The sequence below is a fragment of the Lygodium microphyllum genome, chromosome 12, assembly GCF_053477565.2.
Source record: "Lygodium microphyllum isolate KBCC chromosome 12, Lygodium_microphyllum_v1.1.10, whole genome shotgun sequence".
In the NCBI taxonomy this organism is placed as follows: domain Eukaryota; kingdom Viridiplantae; phylum Streptophyta; class Polypodiopsida; order Schizaeales; family Lygodiaceae; genus Lygodium; species Lygodium microphyllum.
Genome location: NC_141146.1, coordinates 25,209,474 through 25,232,344, shown reverse-complemented (window position 1 = coordinate 25,232,344; position 22,871 = coordinate 25,209,474). Strand labels below are relative to the sequence as shown.

The 22,871-nt window shown below is 38.3% G+C and overlaps 1 protein-coding gene across 1 annotated transcript; it reads left to right on the top strand.

Moving 5' to 3' along the window:
• Nucleotides 1–17,351: 17,351 nt before the first annotated feature.
• Nucleotides 17,352–21,733, top strand: TRA2 (Aldolase-type TIM barrel family protein). Its single transcript, XM_087689282.1, has 8 exons — nt 17,352–17,533; nt 18,562–18,757; nt 18,861–19,032; nt 20,068–20,117; nt 20,283–20,583; nt 20,685–20,879; nt 21,042–21,224; nt 21,308–21,733. Exons 2-8 carry the CDS (start codon nt 18,582–18,584, stop codon nt 21,545–21,547), a joined length of 1,317 nt encoding a protein of 438 aa, XP_087545408.1. The 5' UTR covers nt 17,352–17,533; nt 18,562–18,581; the 3' UTR covers nt 21,548–21,733.
• The last annotated feature ends 1,138 nt before the right edge of the window (nt 21,734–22,871 follow it).

Sequence of the window (22,871 nt, the reverse complement as noted above, 5' to 3'; positions counted from 1 at the left end):
TTCCGCAATTCTTGCTATTTGGAGGAACATAGAACAGGACTGGCAAGCTTTCTGTTTCAATGGTTACAAGGATTCTGCACTTCCCCAAAAGTGCTTGTGGGTGTTCCCCGTAAGGATTAAGAGTTGCATCAGTCGGTTTGAGCTCTGGTTGACCTAGTAGAGTCCATGCTTCGTAAGTCAAGATATTGAAATCTGCTCCTTCATCAATGAGAGCATCAATGCTATGCTCTCTTTTTGCGGTGAGTTTGACCCTAAGATAAGCAGGTGGCACTATGTCTTCATCTTCCCAGTCTTGGTTTACAGCTTCAAGCCTTCTGATACATGCCTTTGAGTCCCTAACTACACAGTCAGACGTGGATTCTCTAGTGAGGTCTCGGGTCGTCTGTGTAGTGCTGCTCAAGATACATCTATCGTCAGGACTGTCATGTCTGGTCATCCTCGCATTGATAGCTTGAGGATGTTGCATTCTGCTTCGACTAGACGCAGTTTGAACACAATGTACATGTGTTCTTGTGGTGTGGCCTTTTTGCCCTTGATGGCTAGCTTGGCACATTGAGGTTTTAGGGTCTTTGTTTGTCTTTGTTTGGGTATGGGCTTCTATTTGCTGCTTTGCAAGTGAAGATCTATGCTTGTGTAGAGCCATTACTACACTAGGGCCTAATCCGAAGGACCTGTTGTGGCGCACATTTTCTCTCCAGCCTATCGGGGGAAGTGTGGAGGCGGCAGAGCCCCCTCTGTGGCGGGGGGTCCGGGAAGGGCAGTCCCCCCCGGCCCGAAGGTCCTTTACGGTAAATACCATGCATGATTGGGAAGACCTCTGGTAGCTAATTTTTGAACTATTTGCGGTGGATTTTAGCCTAGTGATAGATCTATGATGTGCCTTTGGCTCTATACGATTTCTGGAGTCTATTCTGGTGGTGGCAACTTAGTTTCTGGCCAAAATGGAATTCTCGAAAAATTGGAGTTTTTGGGCCGAGTCCCAAATTCAGTCGGCCGAGGGCCAAGGGCCGAGTGGGCCGAGGGCCGAATGGGGGAGTGGGCCGAATGGGTCGAGTCGGCCGAGCCGAATGGGTCGAGGGGGTTGAATGGGCCGAGTTAGCCGAGCCAAGTGGGCCAAGTCGACAAGGCCAAGGGCCGAATGGCTGAGCAGTCTGAGTCAAGTGGGCCGAGTCAAGTGGGCCGAGTCAAGTGGGCCGAGTGGTAGTGGCCGAGGGCCGATTCTGGGACTCGGCCCAGAATCGCCATCACTTGGACACACCGAGCGCGGCGCAGTTTTGGCGGATTTGACGAATAATGCTTCGTTTTTTATGATTTTGGTCTTGAGGGGTCACACAAACTTCTAGAATGCAGGAATAGACATGAATGAAGGATTCTATACCCCTGGAATAGCAAATAACCTCCAAAGTACAAATCGGCAAGCAAATCAAACCCTCTTTCCTTGTTTTGACAGCAGAAACCCTAATGCTTATTTTCTTTGTTTTTCTTTATTTTCTCCTACTCTAATGCATCCAGATCACAAAGTAAATACCTACACTACTCCATCTCACAACATAAATCTCAAAAAAGCAAAAAACCTACTTGCTAAGGAGATCGAATATCATCTTCAACCCCCTCACTTCCTATCTATCTCAAGCACCGGTTCGGGGAAAACCCTGCTTCAATGCTCGATTCGAAGCGTGCAAGCACTTAAGGCTTGAATCCGTTGGTCCCGGCAATGGAACCAAAATGTGGGAGCTCACGCTCAATCGCCAAGACCCACGGACCGCTTATTGTTTCAAGAGTTCCAAGCCGAGCACTAACGGCTACCTCTCACATAGCCGACGCGCAGTCGATCCTACGGGTGTAGTGAGCTTACCTCCATGCCGATCGAGTTACCTCCTCTCCCACGCACTCCGGTAGCTCCACGATCCAAGTGCAAGCTTCAAGCAAGCTCCATCCTCAAGCTCCACACTCCAAGCTCCATTGTCGCGAGCAAGACAAGAGAAGAGAAGAGAAGAGAAGAAGAGAAGAAGAGAGGAGAAGATGGAGAGCTTCTCCTCCCCGATCCCTCACCCTCACACACTCACTCCCTCACACTCTCACACTCCCTCTCTCAAGCACAAGCTCAAGCAAGCAAGAACAAGAAGAAGAAGAAGAAGAGGAGAGCCACTTTTGGCCACACACAAGAATGAGCTTCTCATTCACTTTTCAACTTTATATACAAAACCCTAAATCTCTTTTGGGCGGTTATCCCCTTTTCCCCTTTTTTACATGGCCAGCCGTAGCCTAGGCCCTTTTTCCCATTGTCCTTCTATCTTTCTAGCTCCCTTTCCACCGCCCGTCTACATTTACAAATTGCACGGGTGAGAGCCCGGCACTCCTTGAATTAAACCATGATGCGCTTGTGCTCTTTTACAATAGTTTTGACTTGCGCTTTTCCTTGTGCGCCTTCATCTTCCGTTTCTCTTTGCCTTGGCCTTTGTCTTTGTCTTTTGTTTTAGCTTTCCGGATTTTCCACCGCCTGGCACTCTTTTACAAGATTTTAGGGTGTGCCTTTGTATTTTAAAATGCACATTTCCCCTTTTGCATTTGCCTTGGACTTTTTAAGGTTGCCCTTGCGCTTTTGACCTTTTCTCCTCTTCTTTCTTCAGTCGGGCTACCTTTTTTCAGCCTTTGCCCTGCGTCTTTTTTATTTCCTTTTGCTTTCTTCGTGTTGGGGTTAACAGCCAGATAGGCTTATACACTCGGTTTTTTGTCGTCCCCACTAGTTTATAGGGTTCTCTACTATCCCCTCCACTCAGTCATGATTCATTAGTGCTCTAAGACTCCACTCGATGTTGCTGCCAAGCTAGATCGCTAGATGGTCGACTAGTGTTATCTCTATGCCTGCATCTCATTGATCCCCTTATTCCTTGTGCCAGAAAGGCATCTCAAGTGTTTGTATGGTCTTTGGATGTTCAAATGGTCGGTGTCTAGGTGGTTTGGTCCAATTTTTCAAAAATCTAGGAAAATTAGACTCGGTCCAACATGTCCAAATTGCAGGGGCCGAGTGGCTGATTCGGACGGGCCGAGCGCAATGGACCGAGTGACTGATTCGGACGTGCCCAGTGGTGAATATCCAAGTTGAGTGGGCCAAGGGCCAAGTTTCCATGTGTCCGAGTCGAGTGGGCCGAGGGCCGATTCTAGGACTCGACCGAGAGTTGGCATAATTCGGATGGCCAAACGTGACGTGTTTCTTCCGAGTCAACGAAAAATTTGTCGCATCGAACGATTGTAGCCTTCACACTAGCTGCACACCTCTAGATTCTACCTATGCATGAATCAGAAGGTGTGGGTATACCTGTAGTGGGCAACAAACTTGTCAATGATGTGATTGAAGTGGATCCAGGCAATGGAGCTCTCTCTCTCTCTCTCTCTCTCTCTCTCTCTCTCTCTCTCTCTCTCTCAAACAACCAAGGTTTCAAATGAGCTCCCCCTTGGTCTCCTAGCTATTAAACCCCTCTTTCACAAGGCTCTTGCCACTCCCGCCCCCTCACTTATTGACCTTAGCCCCCTTCACCACTCCTTCTCCCCATCTTTCACAGATATCTACCCTATTTGGTCTATTTTACAGCAGCAAACCCTATGCTTTTCCAACCGATCTCCTAACCTTAACCTACTCTAAATACAACAAGAATCAAAAGTAAAGCACTGAACTGATTTTTCCTACCCAACTAACCATCAAAAACCAAAAATACTTACTTGTAGCATGGATTAAAGACCCAAAACCTCCTATCTATCTTAAGCTCCGGTTCGGGGGTGAAACCCTTACTTCGATGCTCGATTTGAAGTGTGCAAGTGCTCAAGCTTGAATCATTGTGCCCCAGCAACAGAACCAAAATGTAGAGGCACGCTCAAGCTCAACCGCCAAGACCCATGAACTGCTTATTGTTCAAGTGTTTCAAGCGAGCACTAATGGCTACCCCTCACATAGTTGACGCACTATCCCTCTCTACGAGTGTAGTGAGCTTACCTTAATGCCCGATTGAGTTGGTTCCTCTCTCGAGCACGCACATAACTCCACAATTTGTGATGCATGCTCACGCATCCTCAAGCCTCTTCCTTCAAGCTCCATCCTCCATAGCCACGCGCAAGACGAGAGAAGAGAAGAGAAGAAGGAGAGATGGTGGAGGGCTTCACCTCCAATATCTCTCACCCTCACACACTCTCTCCCTCACTCACTCTCACTCACTCCCTCAAACACTCACAAGCAAGCAAGCAAGAGAAGAAGAAGAGTCCACTTTGCCACACACCAAAGAATGAGCTCTCATTCACTTTTTGAACTTTATATACAAAACCCTCTTTCCCTTGGGCGGTCATCCCCTTTTTACATGGCTAGCCATGGCCTAGGCCCTTTTTTCCATTGTTCTTCTATCTTTCTAGCTTCCTTCCTATCACCCATCTACCTCTACTTTGTAGTAAACATATACGTATTTGGTCAAAATTATTTTCCATGGTTGCATCTTGCGGCCTTCCTTCACTTTGCAGTAAACATATGTGTATTTAGTCAAAATTATTTCTAATACAAGTTATATTTATTTTTATAATCTACAACTTTACTTTTAATATTATATCTAAGTTCTAAACAAATCAAAATGTATTTTAGGAGAAACTAAATCGTTATATAGGTTTGAGATGAAAATGTTGGCCAAGTATGGGTTAGTTTGAAGGCCTACTTTAGAGACAAATAACTAAGTATATAGGTTTGAGATGAAAATGTTGGCCAAGTATGGGTTAGTTTGAAGGCCTACTTTGGAGACAAATAACTTTCTAAGTATTCAAATTTAGTTAAAGATGATAATTAGAGAGTTATAGATAGCTAAAATTCCTATAAATCATCCCATATTGATGACTTGCTAACTCAAAATGTAAGAGTGAGAAAATAGAGCCCAAAGATAGCCAAAACATAAATTCCTACTTATTGTTATGAAATATGGATTTAGGCTTAGTTTAATAGTGAAATCTCTCACTAAGTATTTAAAATTTGAAAAATGTATCTCTAATACAAACTATAGATCATTTCAATCCTAAAACTTTTATTTTTATGTCATCCTCAAATTCTAAGCAAAAAGAAAGTTACAATATTTAGAAAATAGGTCCACATGAGGATTTGGGACTGAAGTACAGTCATGATGACAACTTTGAGATTTTCGAGTTTTGGCAATCTATATAATCATTCAAAATTCAATAACTCTTTCCAAAAACTAGAGATGAAAAATATGAATTAATCAACATCGTTAAGGAATGAAATTGAGGGTTTTGATGCATGAAAAACATGAGCATAGCTTTTTTTTTGTAATAGTCTACCTTGTAGATCTTGATTATGCTATAGGACTTGCCTTCACATATCCAAACGATTGAAAGTTGGAGCATAACCAAGCTTTAATATCACTGTTGCAAAGCATACCATGTGGCAAATCTAGCATCTCCAATCTTAGATATAGACAACTTAAACGAACATACAATAATGTGAATAAGTTAACAAATTTGCAAAGAACAAGAGAAAAACATACTATAGAGCCAACCTCCCTCGTGACAAAAGCCATGCTTTGCCATCTTCTATTATAGAATGTTAATTTACATAGCTATTTACATTTATATCATATATCTAATTGCTAAAAAGATATAGATATCAAACAAACTATAAACTTTTATATATTAAGATGTTTCCTATAACTTATTGTACCTAATACAAAAAATTCTATGTGTCAAATTACATCATTTTGATATCGCCATCGTGTTTAGAATAAGTCAAGAACCCCAAAACGACAGTGAAATCTCAAAATTCAAACTTTGGATGAGAGAAAACAACAAAACTAAGTTTTTACCTTATTCTCTTGTTTTATGTGTGATCTTGTTGCTTTTATAAAGAAAGCTAGAAAACTTTCTAAAAGTGGATCACATTAAAAAAATATCAAAGTATTCCATAAAGATAGCTTATTTTAATAAAATAATATTTGTACATTCAATAAAGCATCATTTTTTACATATCTTTTTTATGATTATGTGCACATCATTTTTAGCTTGAATTTTCTTATTTTTCCTTTAAAAAATAATTGAAAAAATCATCATCATTTTTTAAAGAGGAAAAAGAAGAAGCTTTATTTGAATTGCCTCGGGTTGCTGTCGCAAAAAAGAGTATTCACAACTTTACTATGAAGAATATCAATGGCAAGGATGTATCATTGAGCACCTGCAAGGGCAATATCCTTCTAATTGTGAATGTGGCTTCCTGCAGTGGTCTAACAACATCAAATTACACCGAACTTGCACAGTTGTAGGGCAAATTTAAAGGGCAAGACTTCGAAATTCTAGCATTCTCATGCAATCAGTTTGGGGGACAAGAGCTGGAAGCGATCAACAGATAAAGAAATTTGCTTGCTCAAGGTTCAAGGCCAAATATCCCATCTTTGATAAGATCGATGCCAATAGTGCCAACACGGTCCCCCATTTACAATTTTCTCAAGTCAAGCAAAAGCACAGTACTATTGGGAAGCCTACTCAATGACAATGTTAAGTGAAATTTTGAGAAGTTTTTAAGCGCGACATTATATTCTGAGGCGTGCAATTCTCATGTGATGAGATAGATGGATCAATGTGAGGTTGTAGGTGTCGAATGGTCGGGAGTGCGTTCGTTGGTCCACCAAGGTGCATGTGATTGAAGGGCCAAGGCATAGCAGGCCTATGATGGAATTGGATGGTGGATGTGATGTGCTTCTGATGCGATGGGAAAATGTCAAGTTCATGCGACTATCTACACGTTTATTTGTATTCAGCAAATCTGTCTATCGAGTACGTAAATAGCTCCCCTACACACAAATATGACCATGAAAGCTCACAAGGACATGGAATATCATCATGCACCCTATAAACCTTTATTGTGCCCAGTCATCGAGCTTAGAGCATGTAACATTCTAACACTATCACAAAAACTACAGCATCACCAAAACCACAATTGTATTTGGACTCGAACCCACTCTCCACGTGACACTTATGGCAATACTATGGAGCAACATACTAGACTGGTAAGATTCGTCGATTTTCACCCAGGCCACCAAACTGAAGGTTTCTTCTTTAACACATTATTGCAATGAACAAGCTTTAGGTCAAAGAGCGAACTAATAAGCACCAAGAACTCAGCACCATCATACTATATTGAATGCCAACTTTGTGGTCTTGTGGCCAATGAGGAAGACCTCGAAATGTTCATCACAAACTACACCCAAAGAAACTTACTTGCTTCGGATCGAACCCACCAACTGATGAACATGATCATTCAAAAGATCCCTTTCATCAAAGACAACCTAGCGACATTCACAGTATCTCCGATAGCTTCTAACTGCAAAAGTAGCGTTGCATCAATATGGATAAAGATGTTATAGCTCACGAAAGAGTTTGGAATAATTCCTGATAATACTCTAACAACAAAATAACAAGTTGTCTACAATATCTCATCAATGTGACATATAATCTACAGATCATCAAAGGCACACTTGGCAATGGAAAGAGGTTCCTCATACATTACTACAATCACAACCTCATTGCCAAGAATAACAGTGTACTATTGACAGCAAGCACATGAGTAGCTGCAATTAGACTATGCAACCTATCCACCATGGTCCATTACCAATTCAAGATACCAATACATGCACAAAAATATTCAGTACAGCTGCAAGAGACAAATGAATGCCACATTGCAATGAGAGAAGTTGATGCAATCATCATCAATGAGATGTCCATGTTAATAAGGATAGTATTTGATATAATAGTGTGCCAGATAGTGAGTGTCTGCCAAGGCTCGCTGCTTAGTCCATTCAGCAAGAAGCTGGTGATACTATTTGATAATCTTGCATAGTTACTACCCATCTACAACCATCAAACCGAGTTTTGCCAATAATGTCACATCATCTCCTCATCATAGTGGGCACTTGGAAAGCAACACACTCTCCAAACCTCAGTTCAACACACGCACAACCTATCATTCTTACAGTTTCTACAAGTGATCAAGTATCGTTGTCCAACAAAGCAAGAGATACATGAATGCTTACATTAGTGCGTGATTGATGAGAAGGACATCCTAGATTTCATCAAACAAAAAACAACAATCATATGCACATAAAAGGAAGATGTTCACAACTACAACAAGTAGATTATACACAAATGCTACACAACTGAACAGATCCACATTATCAAAGTTCAGATGAATGCAAACAACAAGCCATCATTGTAGACTTGGCTACATGATGACAAGAACTTCCATGTGATAAAGGAGATAGCAGTTGGGGCAACTGCAATGATAACTGAGAATATTAACCTCACCATAGGTGCAGCCAAACAGTACGTGTAAGATCAACCGTATCAACATATCAAATGACAAATTGATATCAAGAATCTAGGTCACGATCTAATCAATGAACCAACATCTCACCTTGCCATGTAGCAAGCACCAACGCAAGGCACTAAATAGCAAGTGGTACCATAGATCCACATTCTCATTAACACTCGCATACGTGATCATTGGTCACAAATCGTTAAGGAGCCACAGTTAACCAAAAAGCACTTCTACACATAAGAAGCATGTTTGCACCCAGGCTAGTCTATGCAATGCTCTCCCACATAACCAAATGAAGAAATTTTTATATCATCGACCTTTGAGATCCATCTAAATTTTCTTCGATACCTTTCTTGACACCATGACTCAAGCAGAGAAACAACACAACTAAAAAAAAAACAAACAAATATTAAACACAACACATTCCTTCACACAACAATCTCATACGCTTCTTGTAGCAAGTAATAAAGCAATCTTATGAACCTTCTTTCAAATGTTGTTTGTTAATATACTAATGTGCTTTCCTAATTTTATTCTCCTACTAATATATTTATTAATATACTAACATGCTTTCCTCATTTTCTCCATTACAGATACACATCACCCCCGTCAAGGCAAAGATGACTTCGAACGAGGTATCCACAATCCAAACTATATCTAGTATGTATAAAAATACAAATATATTACTTCGCCTAACCACATTGACCTATGCATGCAGATGCTCCAACTATATATTTGAAACTACAGGAATACCCAACACCATATCGAGAACAGCTCTGCAAATACACAAAATCGCATGTACGTAACGACAAACCAGATGAGAATGGCAAACGTCCTTGGGCAAAAGCCATCAACTGTCAACATATGTCAAGGCCTTCACAATGTACAATGACCTCCAAAAACTAATGGCCACATCCAATAAAATTTTCGAGCATGAATGGCATCTTGCATCAAATGACATGAGTGCAACTGGTACAAAACCTCCTACAAACTTTGCAACCTTCATTTTTACTTGAAACAACAATGCTAACTCATGCACTCCTCAAAGACATACTTGATAGACTCAAACTTGAGTACGAAGACTCGATTGACAATCCACTACGAATAAGCATGGCCCAAGCACTTCTAGGCACAAGAACAAATGGCATTTGAACATACCCAAATGAGTTGTTGCACAATGGATTTAACATCTCACTCAACCAATTTATAAAAGTTACGAAAAAAGAAGGCAAGGGCATACTAGAAGATTACATGAAAAAGAACCACTACAATCACGGTCATGGCAACGTTGCAAATAACAATTGAGAAGATCACATGCCTATTGAGCAGAGAGGTCTACACTTAGAAACACGGTTTCAACTCCGATCCATTCAGCAACATAATCTATGTAACATGTAAGCCCTCAAACACAATTTCTTCTCAAACATTAAAAAAAAACTAATAATATCAATTTTTCTCATAGAAATGCATACAGAAGCAAACCAAGAAGAAACCAAACTTCTACCAACCAATGCCAAACTTGCAGCCTCAACCACTACAAGTCCTACCACCAACTCAAGTACTTCCATAATCAAAATCCACAAGCTGATCCAAAAGCGTCAACTCAAAGACACAAAAGCAAGTACTTCATCTACAGCATAAGATGTGTTAACTCCAATACAAGATAGAAAAAAGAAAATGCAAGAATATGGAATAATGCGGAAAAAGGTAGGCATACAAGAATAAAAGAGGAAATGCCAAAAGCGCAAGGGTGATCACAAACATCAATTCGAAGGTGGAGAAGCTCTCCATAATCTCCTCCCTTCCTCTTCTCTTCTCTTGTCTCGCGTGCGACTATGGAGGATGGAGCTCAAAGGAGGAGGCTTGAGGTTGCTTGAGCTCGCATCTCAAATCGTGGAGCTATTGGATTGCTTGAGGGAGGAGGCTACTCATTCAGGCATCGAGGTAAGCTCACTACACCCCCATAAGATCGAAGGCATGTCAGCTAGGTGAGAGAGAGCCATTTGTGCTCACTTGAAACACTTGAACAATAGGCAGTCCTCTGTGGGTCTTCGTGGTCTAGTGTGAGTCCCCACTTCAAGATGTAAGAAAAAAGGTAAGAAGTGCATAGAACAAATTATCAACATCGAGAAAAGAATCCAACAATAGCAAAGATATCCTGTCAAGAAAATGAAGAAAGACATAGAAACACTCTAGCTGTTCAAGGATAACTTCGAGGTTAATATAGAAGCAATAGTTGATAGCATAGACAAGGTTGGGAATTTCGAGCAGGGCCCCACCATTCATAAGAAAAATACAATCGTGACATGGTACAACAACTTACACGGACACCTAGCAAGATGTAAAAAGTACTGTTTTTTCAAGAGAAGAAACCTCAGCATAGAAAAAAAATGTGAATGTTCAAACTCACGATCATTGACTCGAACTATGTAAGTCTATATATTCTCCTTTCAAGATTCTTCGTGTATTAAAACAATGCTAAATCTTATCTACAAACATACTTCACTTTAAAACATGTCACATGTCTAAACACCCCCATTAATAAAACTACTACATAACAAACATGCTAGAATTGCATATGGAACTTTATACTCCTTTACTTAGCTGAACATGTCAACCTAGTTTAAATTTATTATTTTAATAGTATTTATATTTAAAAATATTAAATCAAAAAATGTAATAGTAAAAACTCGTGATTCATTTAAAATTATCATGCTTACTATATAGTTGCTGCCACATCACAAAGCACATTAGTATTCTTCCTCCTATCTACCAATTATAATGCGACTAGTGTCACACATGTACACTCATGCAATATCATAGATCATGTGGAAAATAGAAAAAATCCATAATAAATAAAATAAAAATCATCCTATTTCCATAGTGAATTTTGGTAAAACACTGTGGACATCATAATTCCGTAACAATCGTACACTTGACTTTATTAAAATATTGTCAAGCAAGACCTATGTTCCACTTGCAATATGGCTATTCAAAGTGATACTATAGATTTGCTAAGGCGGGCATGTCTAATCTTGTGGGATGAAGCATTATTATCCTTTTGAGGCTTTTAATAGATAAGACTTTATCCCAATACCGATATATTTTGGTAGCATGGTTACTCTTTTGGCTGTGATTTCATGTAAATATTGCTTATCATGTTTAAGGGCAACCATGAGGACATAGTCAATGCATTAGCTTGTTTTCCTTAATCATGGCAACATGTAAGCATTTTGAAATTGGCATAGAACATGTGTATCTTAGCTGGAAAAATCTTATTGGGGGGTGTTCAATAATGGATATAGGATATAGGAGAATGGTATTGAAAATATAAGTAACAATATAGACCATTTGAAGTTGCCATGCAATTTAGCGTTGCATGAAGGCCCAATTTGAAAACTTGTTGGATTGGTTTATTATGATGTCCCTTGCATGCATACACCATGCAAAACACACCTTGAGAATGGTAGGATTGATAGGGCCAATTTGATCCCTAATTTTTACAATGAATATAAGACTTGCATTTATAATGACATCAGTAAGGCATAATGACAAACATTGTTCTTCTTAGGTTTGTATCTAAAAGCTCATGTATTTATGCATAGCCAATTATGCATTGCTTTATTTTGGGTGAAGCTTCCACACTGCTTGAAGATATTGTTGGAAGATAGAGTTGGCCATATCAATTCTGCTTCAAATATTATATAGAGAAATGTTACAAAAGATCTAGTAAATTTTATGTGTAAGTGAGGTTGTAAGTTATACATTTTCTTGTTCTCAATATGTTTCACAATACATGTTTAATTGTGCAAGAATTCTTTTTGTTCTCGATATATTTTGCAATACATGTTTCATGGTCAATATTGTTTTCCTTATTAAATATGTCATGTGTTTCTGGTAGATGGCTACTCCAATTTTTTAGTTGGTATAATGCATTAAAAACTCAACTAAGGTTGCAAATGAAGTTTTGCTTGTAGATCATGGTGAAGATACCCTAACACATGTTTTAGTAGTTTAATATCTTGAAACTTTGGCATTTGTTTTTGTTTGTTTAAGGGTTATTCATTGGATTGTATATGAGCAATACATATAGTGTTTCTTTGTGCCTATTCATTTGAATGAACATACACTTTGTGGACCTCACTCCAATATTATCCTTCAACACTTGTAGTAATGGGAGTGTCATCATCTATCGCTTTATGTTGTGTTAACTTGAAATGGGTGTCTGTCTACTCATACAATCTCCCACAAATTGTTTTACACAACCAAGTCTATCTGCATTGTTTATATTACTTTCTACATTTCTGATTGTCTCTAAGATTCTCCTTGAAGAAAAGTTATGTAGGGTATGTAAAGCATTATGGTATGTATGGTAGGTACTCGAATTGGTAGTCATGCTGTTTTTGCAACCTATTGGACTTGTTCCCCATAGCTAGGTAGAAATGTGGATTTCTTGTAGAGTATGTATGGTAGGTACTCGAATTGGTAGTCATGCTGTTTTTGCAACCTATTGGACATTGTTCCCCATATCTAGGTAGAAATGCGGATTTCTTATAGAGTATCCTAGCATTTGATTGAGTTTGAAATATTTTTCAATAATGTGCAACATAGTATATGTGGTGGGGGCAACATGGACATTCATCTTGCTTCAATCTCTAGGAAGTTATTTCAATTGTTGAAAAACTAGTCTATTAATTATCAAGGTGCTTTCTAATACTTGGGTGTCATTGAAATCTTTTGCCCAAATTTTTTATGGGTATACAAGGTTCTATGTGTGTTTGGTAAGGAGCATAATCGTTGCCCATCCTTCTTCACTCTCTTTTGTCCTTTCTTGTCAACTAGTTAAGCACCTATATTCATTTTGTACCTTTCCTTGTAAAGTCCCAATTGTCTTTAAAAAAAAGTGTACAAATATATAGATTAATGTAACCAATTAGGATATCTAACTATGTTCATCAACATTTTCAATCTTCAAAATTGAATATTTATTACTTTTCACATTTAATTGATTTTGTTTGCATATATGCTCATAACCATGGACTTATGTGTTGGTATATTAAAGATTGAAGACTTCATGTTGGAGCATTTGCTGCATAGAAACCATACTCTTTATCCCGTCTCCATATGCTATTACAATTTTCCAAAAATATATGAGTACGAGGGAGTTTTTGTACTATGTGTAGTTTAAATGAGGATATAAAATCACCCCTTGTGAGAAGCACACATCTTGTTACTTATACCCATGCACACCTTCAATGGAAAAGTTAAAATAACACTTCCACATGAACTCTACTAATGGAGATCTACAACACAATAAAGATAGTAAAATAAATAAATATAAAAACTAATTTGAGTGTTGGAATATATCTCTATGTAAACATGACTCTATGAATACTAAATATTGGTATCTACCATTTTGTATTTCCTTTGCATTTTGCTTTTGGCAACCCTTGAAGATGTTACATCATGGCACTATAACTCAACCCAAGCTAAGGTTGTCCACTATTTGTAGCTTTTATCAAATTTCTCTTCATTAAGAAAGCCTCCAATTGAATGCCTTAGTGGTCAAATATGGAGGATTGAGGGAGATATGAAGTAAAGCACTATGCATAGTCACACACAAACCTTGCTATTAAATGTTTCATGGATACATATGCACACCATACACAAGCATGCTTGCAACAACACACACATGCATATGTGCATGTGCAAACCTTGCTTCACACTTTGCAACACATACACAATGGTGTGAGATCTCACAACATGAGGTCTACTTGGATTGGTGGACTAGCAAATACAGTTGCATGCATAAAGGCCTTTGGGCATAGGAACTTCATGCATGGATTTGAGCTTTAAGTCGATGCCTACATCTTTGCTACTTGAGCTATTTGAGACATCATTCAAAGACAATGAGCATAAACATAGATTGACAAGATTACATTTCAATATATGTTAAATATTATACATCCAACAAGCCAATAATCGATGTGTTGCATGAAGTGCATTGTTTGCTCCAAATGAAACATGGCTAGGGATGAATCTCACTCCATTTTGGCAATGCTCTTGTTGCACAAAGTGTAGCTTAGGGTGCAAAGTGTAGTTGGTTTTTGTAATGTTGTGCAAAGTGCAATCTAGATTCATAAGTCCTAGTTGATATTCAAACCTAAGTATATACGTACCACTTGCACATATGTACATTCGGACACTTCTAGCTCTCATAGGCATAATCTTGGCCAAACAATACACTCATAATATAAAACTTAAAGGGCCTTAATGCATAAATTTTTGCTTTATTTCTATGATCAAAATTTGATATGGTCTAGGAAGCTCTTTGTCTTTAATTTGATTAAATCAAATTTAACACTACCCCAAATATCAAAGTAATTTTTGTTTCTTAAACTAGTTATTATGCTCAAAATGGGCCAATGCTTTTATATGCCAATTGAAGTATCTTGTAGGAATCTAATGGTGAAACTTTATTCTAGCCATTTTAGAGCTTTAATACATTGCTATGTGATGTTTGGTTCTACTTTATTATCTTTAACATTTACTTTTCTCTATTTAGATATTCCTTCACTTTCAATAAGCTTTTGAGCATATCATCTAGTCTTATATTGGTGAGACCTTGTATTTACATAACCTTGTTAGTGTGTTAGCACCCACGAGCCTTGTTAACTAAAATCTTGAATTTATGAGTACTGAAGAGCCAACCCCAAATCTATTTCGAGTATGTTTTCATGATGCAAACATCCACCTATTTATCTTACTTGAGAAGCAAATGTCTACAACTTACAACTATGAGAGAACCCATCATGCTCCCAATGGTTCAAAAGAACGATTTAGGTAGAAGCTCTTAACTACAAACATAACTGTTGCTTTTTGGTGAATACCAAATCTATTGGTTGCAAAATTTGAGCTTTCCATATACACTACCATGTATGGTAGGTAGGTCACAAATAAGTTCTCTCTGATAGTGGGTTGATGAAAAGCTCCTTCTACCACATACTCACAAGTATAATGGTTACATCAATGTTCAAGTTTTATTAAAATTACGTGGATCTAACAACAACTTGATATGACAAACAATGATGGAGCCTATATTGTTTTTACTCATTGTATTTCAAAAAAATAAGCTCTAAAACTCAAGATGGGCATGTGAATTTACATACTTCACCATAGGTTCAAAAGTTGTGGTGGTAAGCAAAGTGTTACTTTCTATCAAAGGCATACATTGGATCCATGTACAAAGAGGTAAGCAAATTATGAACTTATATACTTTTGGTGCTACCCATGGTTTTGGATTTCTATGTACTAGGCTCTTTGTTTCAAGTTTCTCAAACATTATTAATGTTCATCTTTATATAGCATGGTTTCGAGGCATAGTACCCTATTTTCTATAACATGTAAAATCCCTTAGCAGAACTTGTGGCACATCTTGTAGCGTTACATTGAAGTCTCAAAAGCAAGATGTGTATCTTATAAAAACAAAATACTACTAGGTAGGTTTGAAAACCTTGTGCATTTTATGCTTGTAACACCTTAGAATGAATGTATGTGTATGATAATAGGGTCATAACTATCTACTACTCATCATTTTTTTTCAGAAGGATCATTAAGTTATATTGAAAAAAGGAAAAAGGAGTTATAAAAGTGGATCATTATTCAAGAGGTACATCCTAGGATTGATAAAGTTGATACTTCAACTACTCTAATGTTTTGTTAATATGCGATAAACTTTTTCATGCTTCTCATCTTTATTTGGGCTTTGTTCAACATTTTCAATGTTGATAGAAAACAATTTTGGGAGTTGATCCACAAACTTCCAACCTTCATCATGTGCAAGCTTTTCTCAGATTCTGTGAAATTTTCTAGTATATTATAGCTAAAAATCAATTATTGCAAATAAAAGTTATTAGCTAGTCTATCAGGCCAGACCCGCTAACTGCACATTGTGCGGTTTGCGGACTTGCAAAGCTTTTTTGCATTGCAAGTTGATAATTTGCTCTTCTTTCTTGGGCTTTGTAAAATTTTCTTGTATGTCATAACTAAAAATTTGACCAAGCAACAAGATACAACCAAATCATCAATTATCCTTATTTGAGAGTCTAAGCATAGTTCACATACCCCACAAACCAATCTACATATGTGTATGGGGGTTGGAATGTGAAGTATTGAGATTGTAAAGTGTGTCATGTATTGTGATTTGTATTACAACTTAAACGATGACTGTAAGAGCATATGATATATTCTCCCTCTTCTAGCATAAAGCAATTTAGCATTCCGGCTAAAGTGCATGATGCATCTTAGGCAATGTTTGTAAATATTCATGATATTAATATCAAGTTATTTGCATAAAAGAAAAATGATCGTAAGCACTAAGATTAGGATGTATTTTCTTTTCTCGAGATAAGACAGGCACTTGGATGCCTACAGGGAGATTACAACTTATTTCAACTTAAACATTTTAAAATTTTCTCATCTCGAGACAAGACATACACATGGATGTGCACTTGGAGCTTAAACTTTAATTCAACTTAAACATTTTTAAAATACAACATATTTTAAACATTTTATTTCAAATGTTTAGTTGGATCCAACAACTTAGAGGGGCTTCACACACAAGGGCAATGTTTACAGTTTACCAGGCTTTTGGAAATGATGTTTCTAAAAACAAAATATGCTTAACGCGGAAAAGTTTACTGATGGTGCCATGACGCATCGCAAAAATGGTCGAGATGCTCGAGGATTAGTGGGGGCAATAGTTTATGTGCGAAGGGATTCTGAAAATTTTGCAAAATATGGTATCATTTTGAATAGTTGGCTGGGCAACAAGTTTAATAAAAATTTTAAAAAGGAAGAAGATATCCTTTAGAAGACTGTAGTCTGTAATAATAAGTTGGTTGACCGGGCACGGCACGGGGCGCCACGCCTGAAGGTGACCGGCGCAGGGCGCGGGAGTCGGTCACGCCGGTGGCAAAGCTTAATTAACGCTAAGCCACCATTTTGTCGTTGAAGAAGCAGAAGCCTCGAGAGAGAGAGAGAAGGTCTCGTTTTGTCTGAAACATTTTGGTTTCCAAACCCTCAAATTCTCTCTCGACAGCGGCTCCTGCTGCTGCTGCTGCTGCAGGTTCATCGATCGTCATCATCCCAGCTCTCACTTCCTTCCCCGTGCATGCTGTCTTGGTACGCTTTCCTGATCTCTCCATCTCGTCCTCTGAAGTGTCTTTGACGTAACAGAAAATCATCGTTCTTCATGTTAATCGCTTCGTCTCTTTGACATTTAAGGATTATCTGCTTCATGGATTATCATACATAACATAAAAACTTTTTCATCATGTTGATCGCTTCACATTTTCCTTTCCAAACAAGCTGATCCTCCAAATATATGAAATGTTCTTGTTTCGTGTCTTTGCCATTTACGGATTATCTGCTCCATGGATTACCATACATAACATAAATTCTTTTTCGTCATGTTGATCGCTTCTCATTTTGAGAATCTTTTCATGTATTATTGTGAAATGTTCCTGTTTCTTAAAAATTCATTGTTCATACTGATGTTCGCTTCACATTTTATCTTTCCAAACAAGCTAATTCTGCAGGCATTCGCTCCTGCGATTTCTCGCATCATTACCTTGTCTAAAGGTGAAAATAAATCATCCAATATAATCTTCCATCATTGAAGCCTGCATGATTGTGATTTTGACCTTTCCAGGGGAAATATTGTGGTAAAATCTGTAGAAGAATCCAATTGCGCAAGGGACATGGATACCACCACTTATCAGTTTACATGTTTGATCTATATGCATGATGCAGCCAATATATGGCTTTGACGCTTCAACTGTTATAAATGTTTAATAGTCTTGCTAAGTAGTTGCAAGTTTAAGATCTAGGTCCGCATGACAGGCTATTTTTTGCCTTGATGCTGCTGATAGTTTTGGGAAAACCAGTCAAAGTATCTCTTGTAAGTTCTGGTGTGCTGCAAAGAACCGAGGTTCATCTTCACCTCCAATGGCACGATTGATTTTGATGTATGAAATAAGCTCAGAATAAGAAGATTCTGTTGTTCTCAACATCAAATCTGGAACTTGGTCAGTTGGATTTTGAAAATGGTCACTATAAATAGGTTATCGGGTTGATCTCAAGGTTGAGGGCAAGCATTCCAGTTCTGCAGAGCAGTATAGCTTGACGTCAGATGAATTTCATGTTTGCAGAAAGTAGCAGAGTCCAGACAATGGCATGCTTGCAGAACAGTGGATTGGGGACAAACAGGTGGGGAGCTCAACAGGTTGATGTGCTTCATCGGCCCACAGACATTTTGAAAGGAAAATATTTATTCCTTGGACGTTTCAACAACAGACTAACTTCCCTCTCAACTACTCGCCATGATATAAACAACAGGAGCTTAATGTGAGGCTGTTATTTTGAGGGGGTAGAGACCTTCAAATCTACATTTGTTTGTATCCATGGTTTTGTTGAATGTAACACTATCAAGCATGTCTGACCTGTGCAGAGTGCAAAGTACTATTCTTGAGAAAGAGACAAAAACTCTGAAAAGGACTACATTACATGAACTTTATGAGAAACAGAAGCAGAGCCCTTGGTATGATAATCTTCGACGGCCAGTCACTGATCTGAAGCCATTGATTGACAGTGGTGTTCGAGGTGTCACAAGTAATCCCACAGTGAGTACCTTATGCCCTATAGTTTTAATTAGTGAGATGAGATTTGTGTAAGGTTGTATATACCTTAACTGACACACATAATCCCAGAGTGTGTTCTGTTATTGTTATTATTGAGGAGTTTAGCTTAAGGTTGTACTATAGTGGAGGTTTATGACCCACTAATTGAAAGGCATGTTTTTGACTTGAACTTATGGGCGCTTTTGGGCCACCCAAGCACATTAGATATGAAATAGCATTGTAAGGAGGCCAAACCTGATTACTTCTTCCCAAGTGTGCAAGTGTCTGAACAACTGACACTCTTTAACTTGGCTGACCTTGGAAGTGACAAACCACCTGGCTCTGACTTTTCATAGAATCTTTAATATGTTTATGTATAAGAGTGTTGCACTGAGCTACATTTAAGAGCCATCAACGTAGACATAATTTGCAGAAATTATGAGTATTCAGTACACATCTACCTTATAGGCACATCCTCATGTTCCACCAATGAGTCCCTAGGTTAAGGTGGGTGCACATTGGATAATGATGTTCTTACAATCAGTTTCAGCATGTGGACTCACAAAAGGTGTTTAAAGTTGTTTCTACCCAGTGCCTGCTGGGGATCCCCTGAACAATTCAAATCCTGGCTATATGACAGTCTTTCATGTTTTGATGTTTCAAGACCCAATTGAATCAGTGTGTGTCTATTTTTAAAAGTATATTGTTGTGCAAATATGTAAATTCTTCAACATTAGAAACAGCTAAATTTTGCCAACTCTTCTAGAGCACAGATATGTATGTCAATAACTTTTCGATTGCACAAGAGAAAACATGCAGTTTTCAGATTGGGAAATAAAGCACATGCTACATTCAATTTGCACTAACAGAATGTTAAAATTTTGAAGGTTTCAAGAGGGGGGTTTTGATATGAATCAGAAGCACCTTTACATCTTTTGTGTATCAATATGTAGAAGTATCAGCGTTTTTTATTGGATTCCTAATAAGTTGAATGTCGGTTGGTTGGGCTTATGCAATGTTGCATTCTATTCATTACAGATCTTTCAGAAGGCAATATCTTCTTCGAATGCATATGATGAGCAATTCAAGTAAGCAGTTTGCTTGTGGCTAAAGTTGTGTGCATATCCACTTGAAGGGAGACTCTGGGATGCTATGCTTTTCTTTTATGCCATTCCACAGCTGTTGCGGAGTCATATTTTTTCTTGGTTATGAATAGACATTCATGTTTAGACATTCATGTTTCTATTCAATAGGCAGCTTATTGTTGAAGGCCATGGAGTAGAGAATGCCTATTGGGGTCTTGTTGTGAAGGATATACAAGATGCTTGTGACCTCTTCCATCACGTTTATGAAGAGAGCAAGGGTGAAGATGGGTATGTGTCAGTGGAAGTATCACCAAGACTTGCACATGAGACAGAAGAGACCATCGAAGCTGCAAAATGGTTGCACGAAGTGGTAAATAAACCCAATGTTCACATCAAAATCCCAGCAACTGCAGATTGTGTTCCTTCTGTCAAATCAGTTATTTCATTGGGTATCAATGTTAATGTCACTGTAAGTTATTCCATTATGAAGCTGTTGAATTATTAGCAACACATTTCCTCCATGTCTTGTACATCTAGCTTGTTCTTAGGTTCTGATTTCCATGGCTGCAGCTTATATTCTCCTTGCCAAGGTACGAGGCTGTTATAGATGCCTACATAGAAGGTTTGGAAGCAGCAGCAGCAGCAAACCGGGACCTATCAAAAATAGCCAGTGTAGCCTCATTCTTCGTTAGCAGGGTTGATTCTCTGGTTGACAAAAGATTGGAGGAGATCGGAACCCCAGAAGCACTCTCTTTACGTGGGAAGGTCTGTCTTTTGCTAGCATCAGAACTAGGTTTGATGTTCAAAATTTGTTACCTTGTTTTTGACACCCTTCCATTGCAGTAAGAAAGCATTTTGTACTGTAGAACCACATGCATTGCAGTTGGCTTCATTTTTCTGACTAACTTTCGGTGATATTTACTGCAGGCAGCCATAGCCCAGGCTGCGTTGGCCTACAAACTTTACCAAGAAAAATTCTCTGGGCCTCGCTGGGAATCTTTAAAAAGTCGAGGAGCTATGAAACAACGCCTGTTATGGGCTTCCACAAGTGTAAAGAACCCCGCATATCCTGATACACTCTATGTTTCTCCTCTCATTGGTCCAGATACTGTAAGCAACTGGAGACTTCTTATTTATGTGTTGCGTAATATCACCGTGCTACAAACATTGATAATGTTTTATGGATTCTGTAGGTTTCGACAATGCCAGATGCTGCACTTGAGGCTTTCATGCATCATGGGACAGTTTCAAGGACCATAGACACAAATGTTGCAGAGGCTCAGAAAGTTTATGACAAATTTGAAGAGTTGGGCATCCATTGGGCAGATGTTGGTTCCTTACTTGAACTAGAGGGAGTGGACTCTTTCAAAAAGAGCTTTGACGATCTTCTTTTGAGTTTGGAGAAAAAGGCAGCAGTGCTATTACAGCCATGAAGATTGTGTGTCTGTGCTTTCCAGGACCGTAGTAATATCGGGTTTAGCAGTAGAAAATAGCTAATACCTTTTGATTGTAAAGAAAAGGGTGACTCAGCAGGAGTGTCAATACTAACAGAGACATACCAGTCTGAATAGCTGTCAGCTCCATGATTGCAAATAATGCACGTGTAATTGTTTTTGCTCGATGGCTGAGTGCAATCCCAGTTATGGAACAGGTGGATGTTCCTCCCAGATAATAATGTTTTTAGTGATGTATGTAATGTAATGCCATATCAATATATGCCAGCGAGGGTGACCAAGACTACATGTACGAGTGCACAATTCCACATTGCAGAAAGATGTTTGGTTGGATATGCAGAATGCTGTTACATGTATCTTGATTAAAGAGTAACTGTTTTTCTCAAACTATATATTATTTTATCCAGGTACATTATAGATTGCAGAGGTAGCTGCTGTAGAGATACACCACGATTGAGCAAGCTATGTAAATTCTATGCAAAACTGGCTTACTGTGAGTTTTAGTATCCATTGGCCATTTGATGCTGTTGAAGGGGTCATCTATTGTACCTCCAATGCAAAGAGTTTTCTAGCTAGGCAAAGCATGAGTGATGTGGTAATGTAGACTTGGTCTTTGCATGTTACCATTAGAATGACAGCTAACTATGATAGTGTTTTTTTTTTTTTTTGCTTGGTTCAAATGCTCAAAATGTGGAATGAAAGAGGACACATTGACACATTGACCATGGTGATTTCTCGAGGGGTTACGATGTCAATGTGTTTAGTATTAGTGATTTCCCAAAATAGCAATTGCTATAAATAGTAATTAACAACAATAGAACTTACTAAAGTTGGAATGTTAAAAAAGTTGCAGAAGGTACCATGAATTAGATCTAAAGCATCATTTGTATGAGTTGCAGAAAAAAGTAGTTGCCAAAATAGTAATTGCTAGAAATAGTGTAGGTCTCTTAAGGTCATGTATTTATTTATATTGTTAGCCTTGTGATTGATCCATAGTGTTTCATAGTTTTGGAAAACAAGTAGCATGTGGAGTATGTTTATTGTAAAATCCAAGCATCAACCTTACTCTCGTGCTTTGTGTGAACATGGATGTAAACTAAAATGGTCAAACAAGTATGTTTAGTGGAATATCTTGCATGCTAAATAAAAGAAGTGTATATATTTTAAAATCCCATGTCTAATGGTGAAGGCCATGGTTAAGAGAGGGACTAAAGGGTTTGTTGCCTTGAAGTTGCATAGGATAAAACCATGGAACTCAAGATTCATACACATTCCACTTTAAAGTGCCATTGGCATGAAAGAA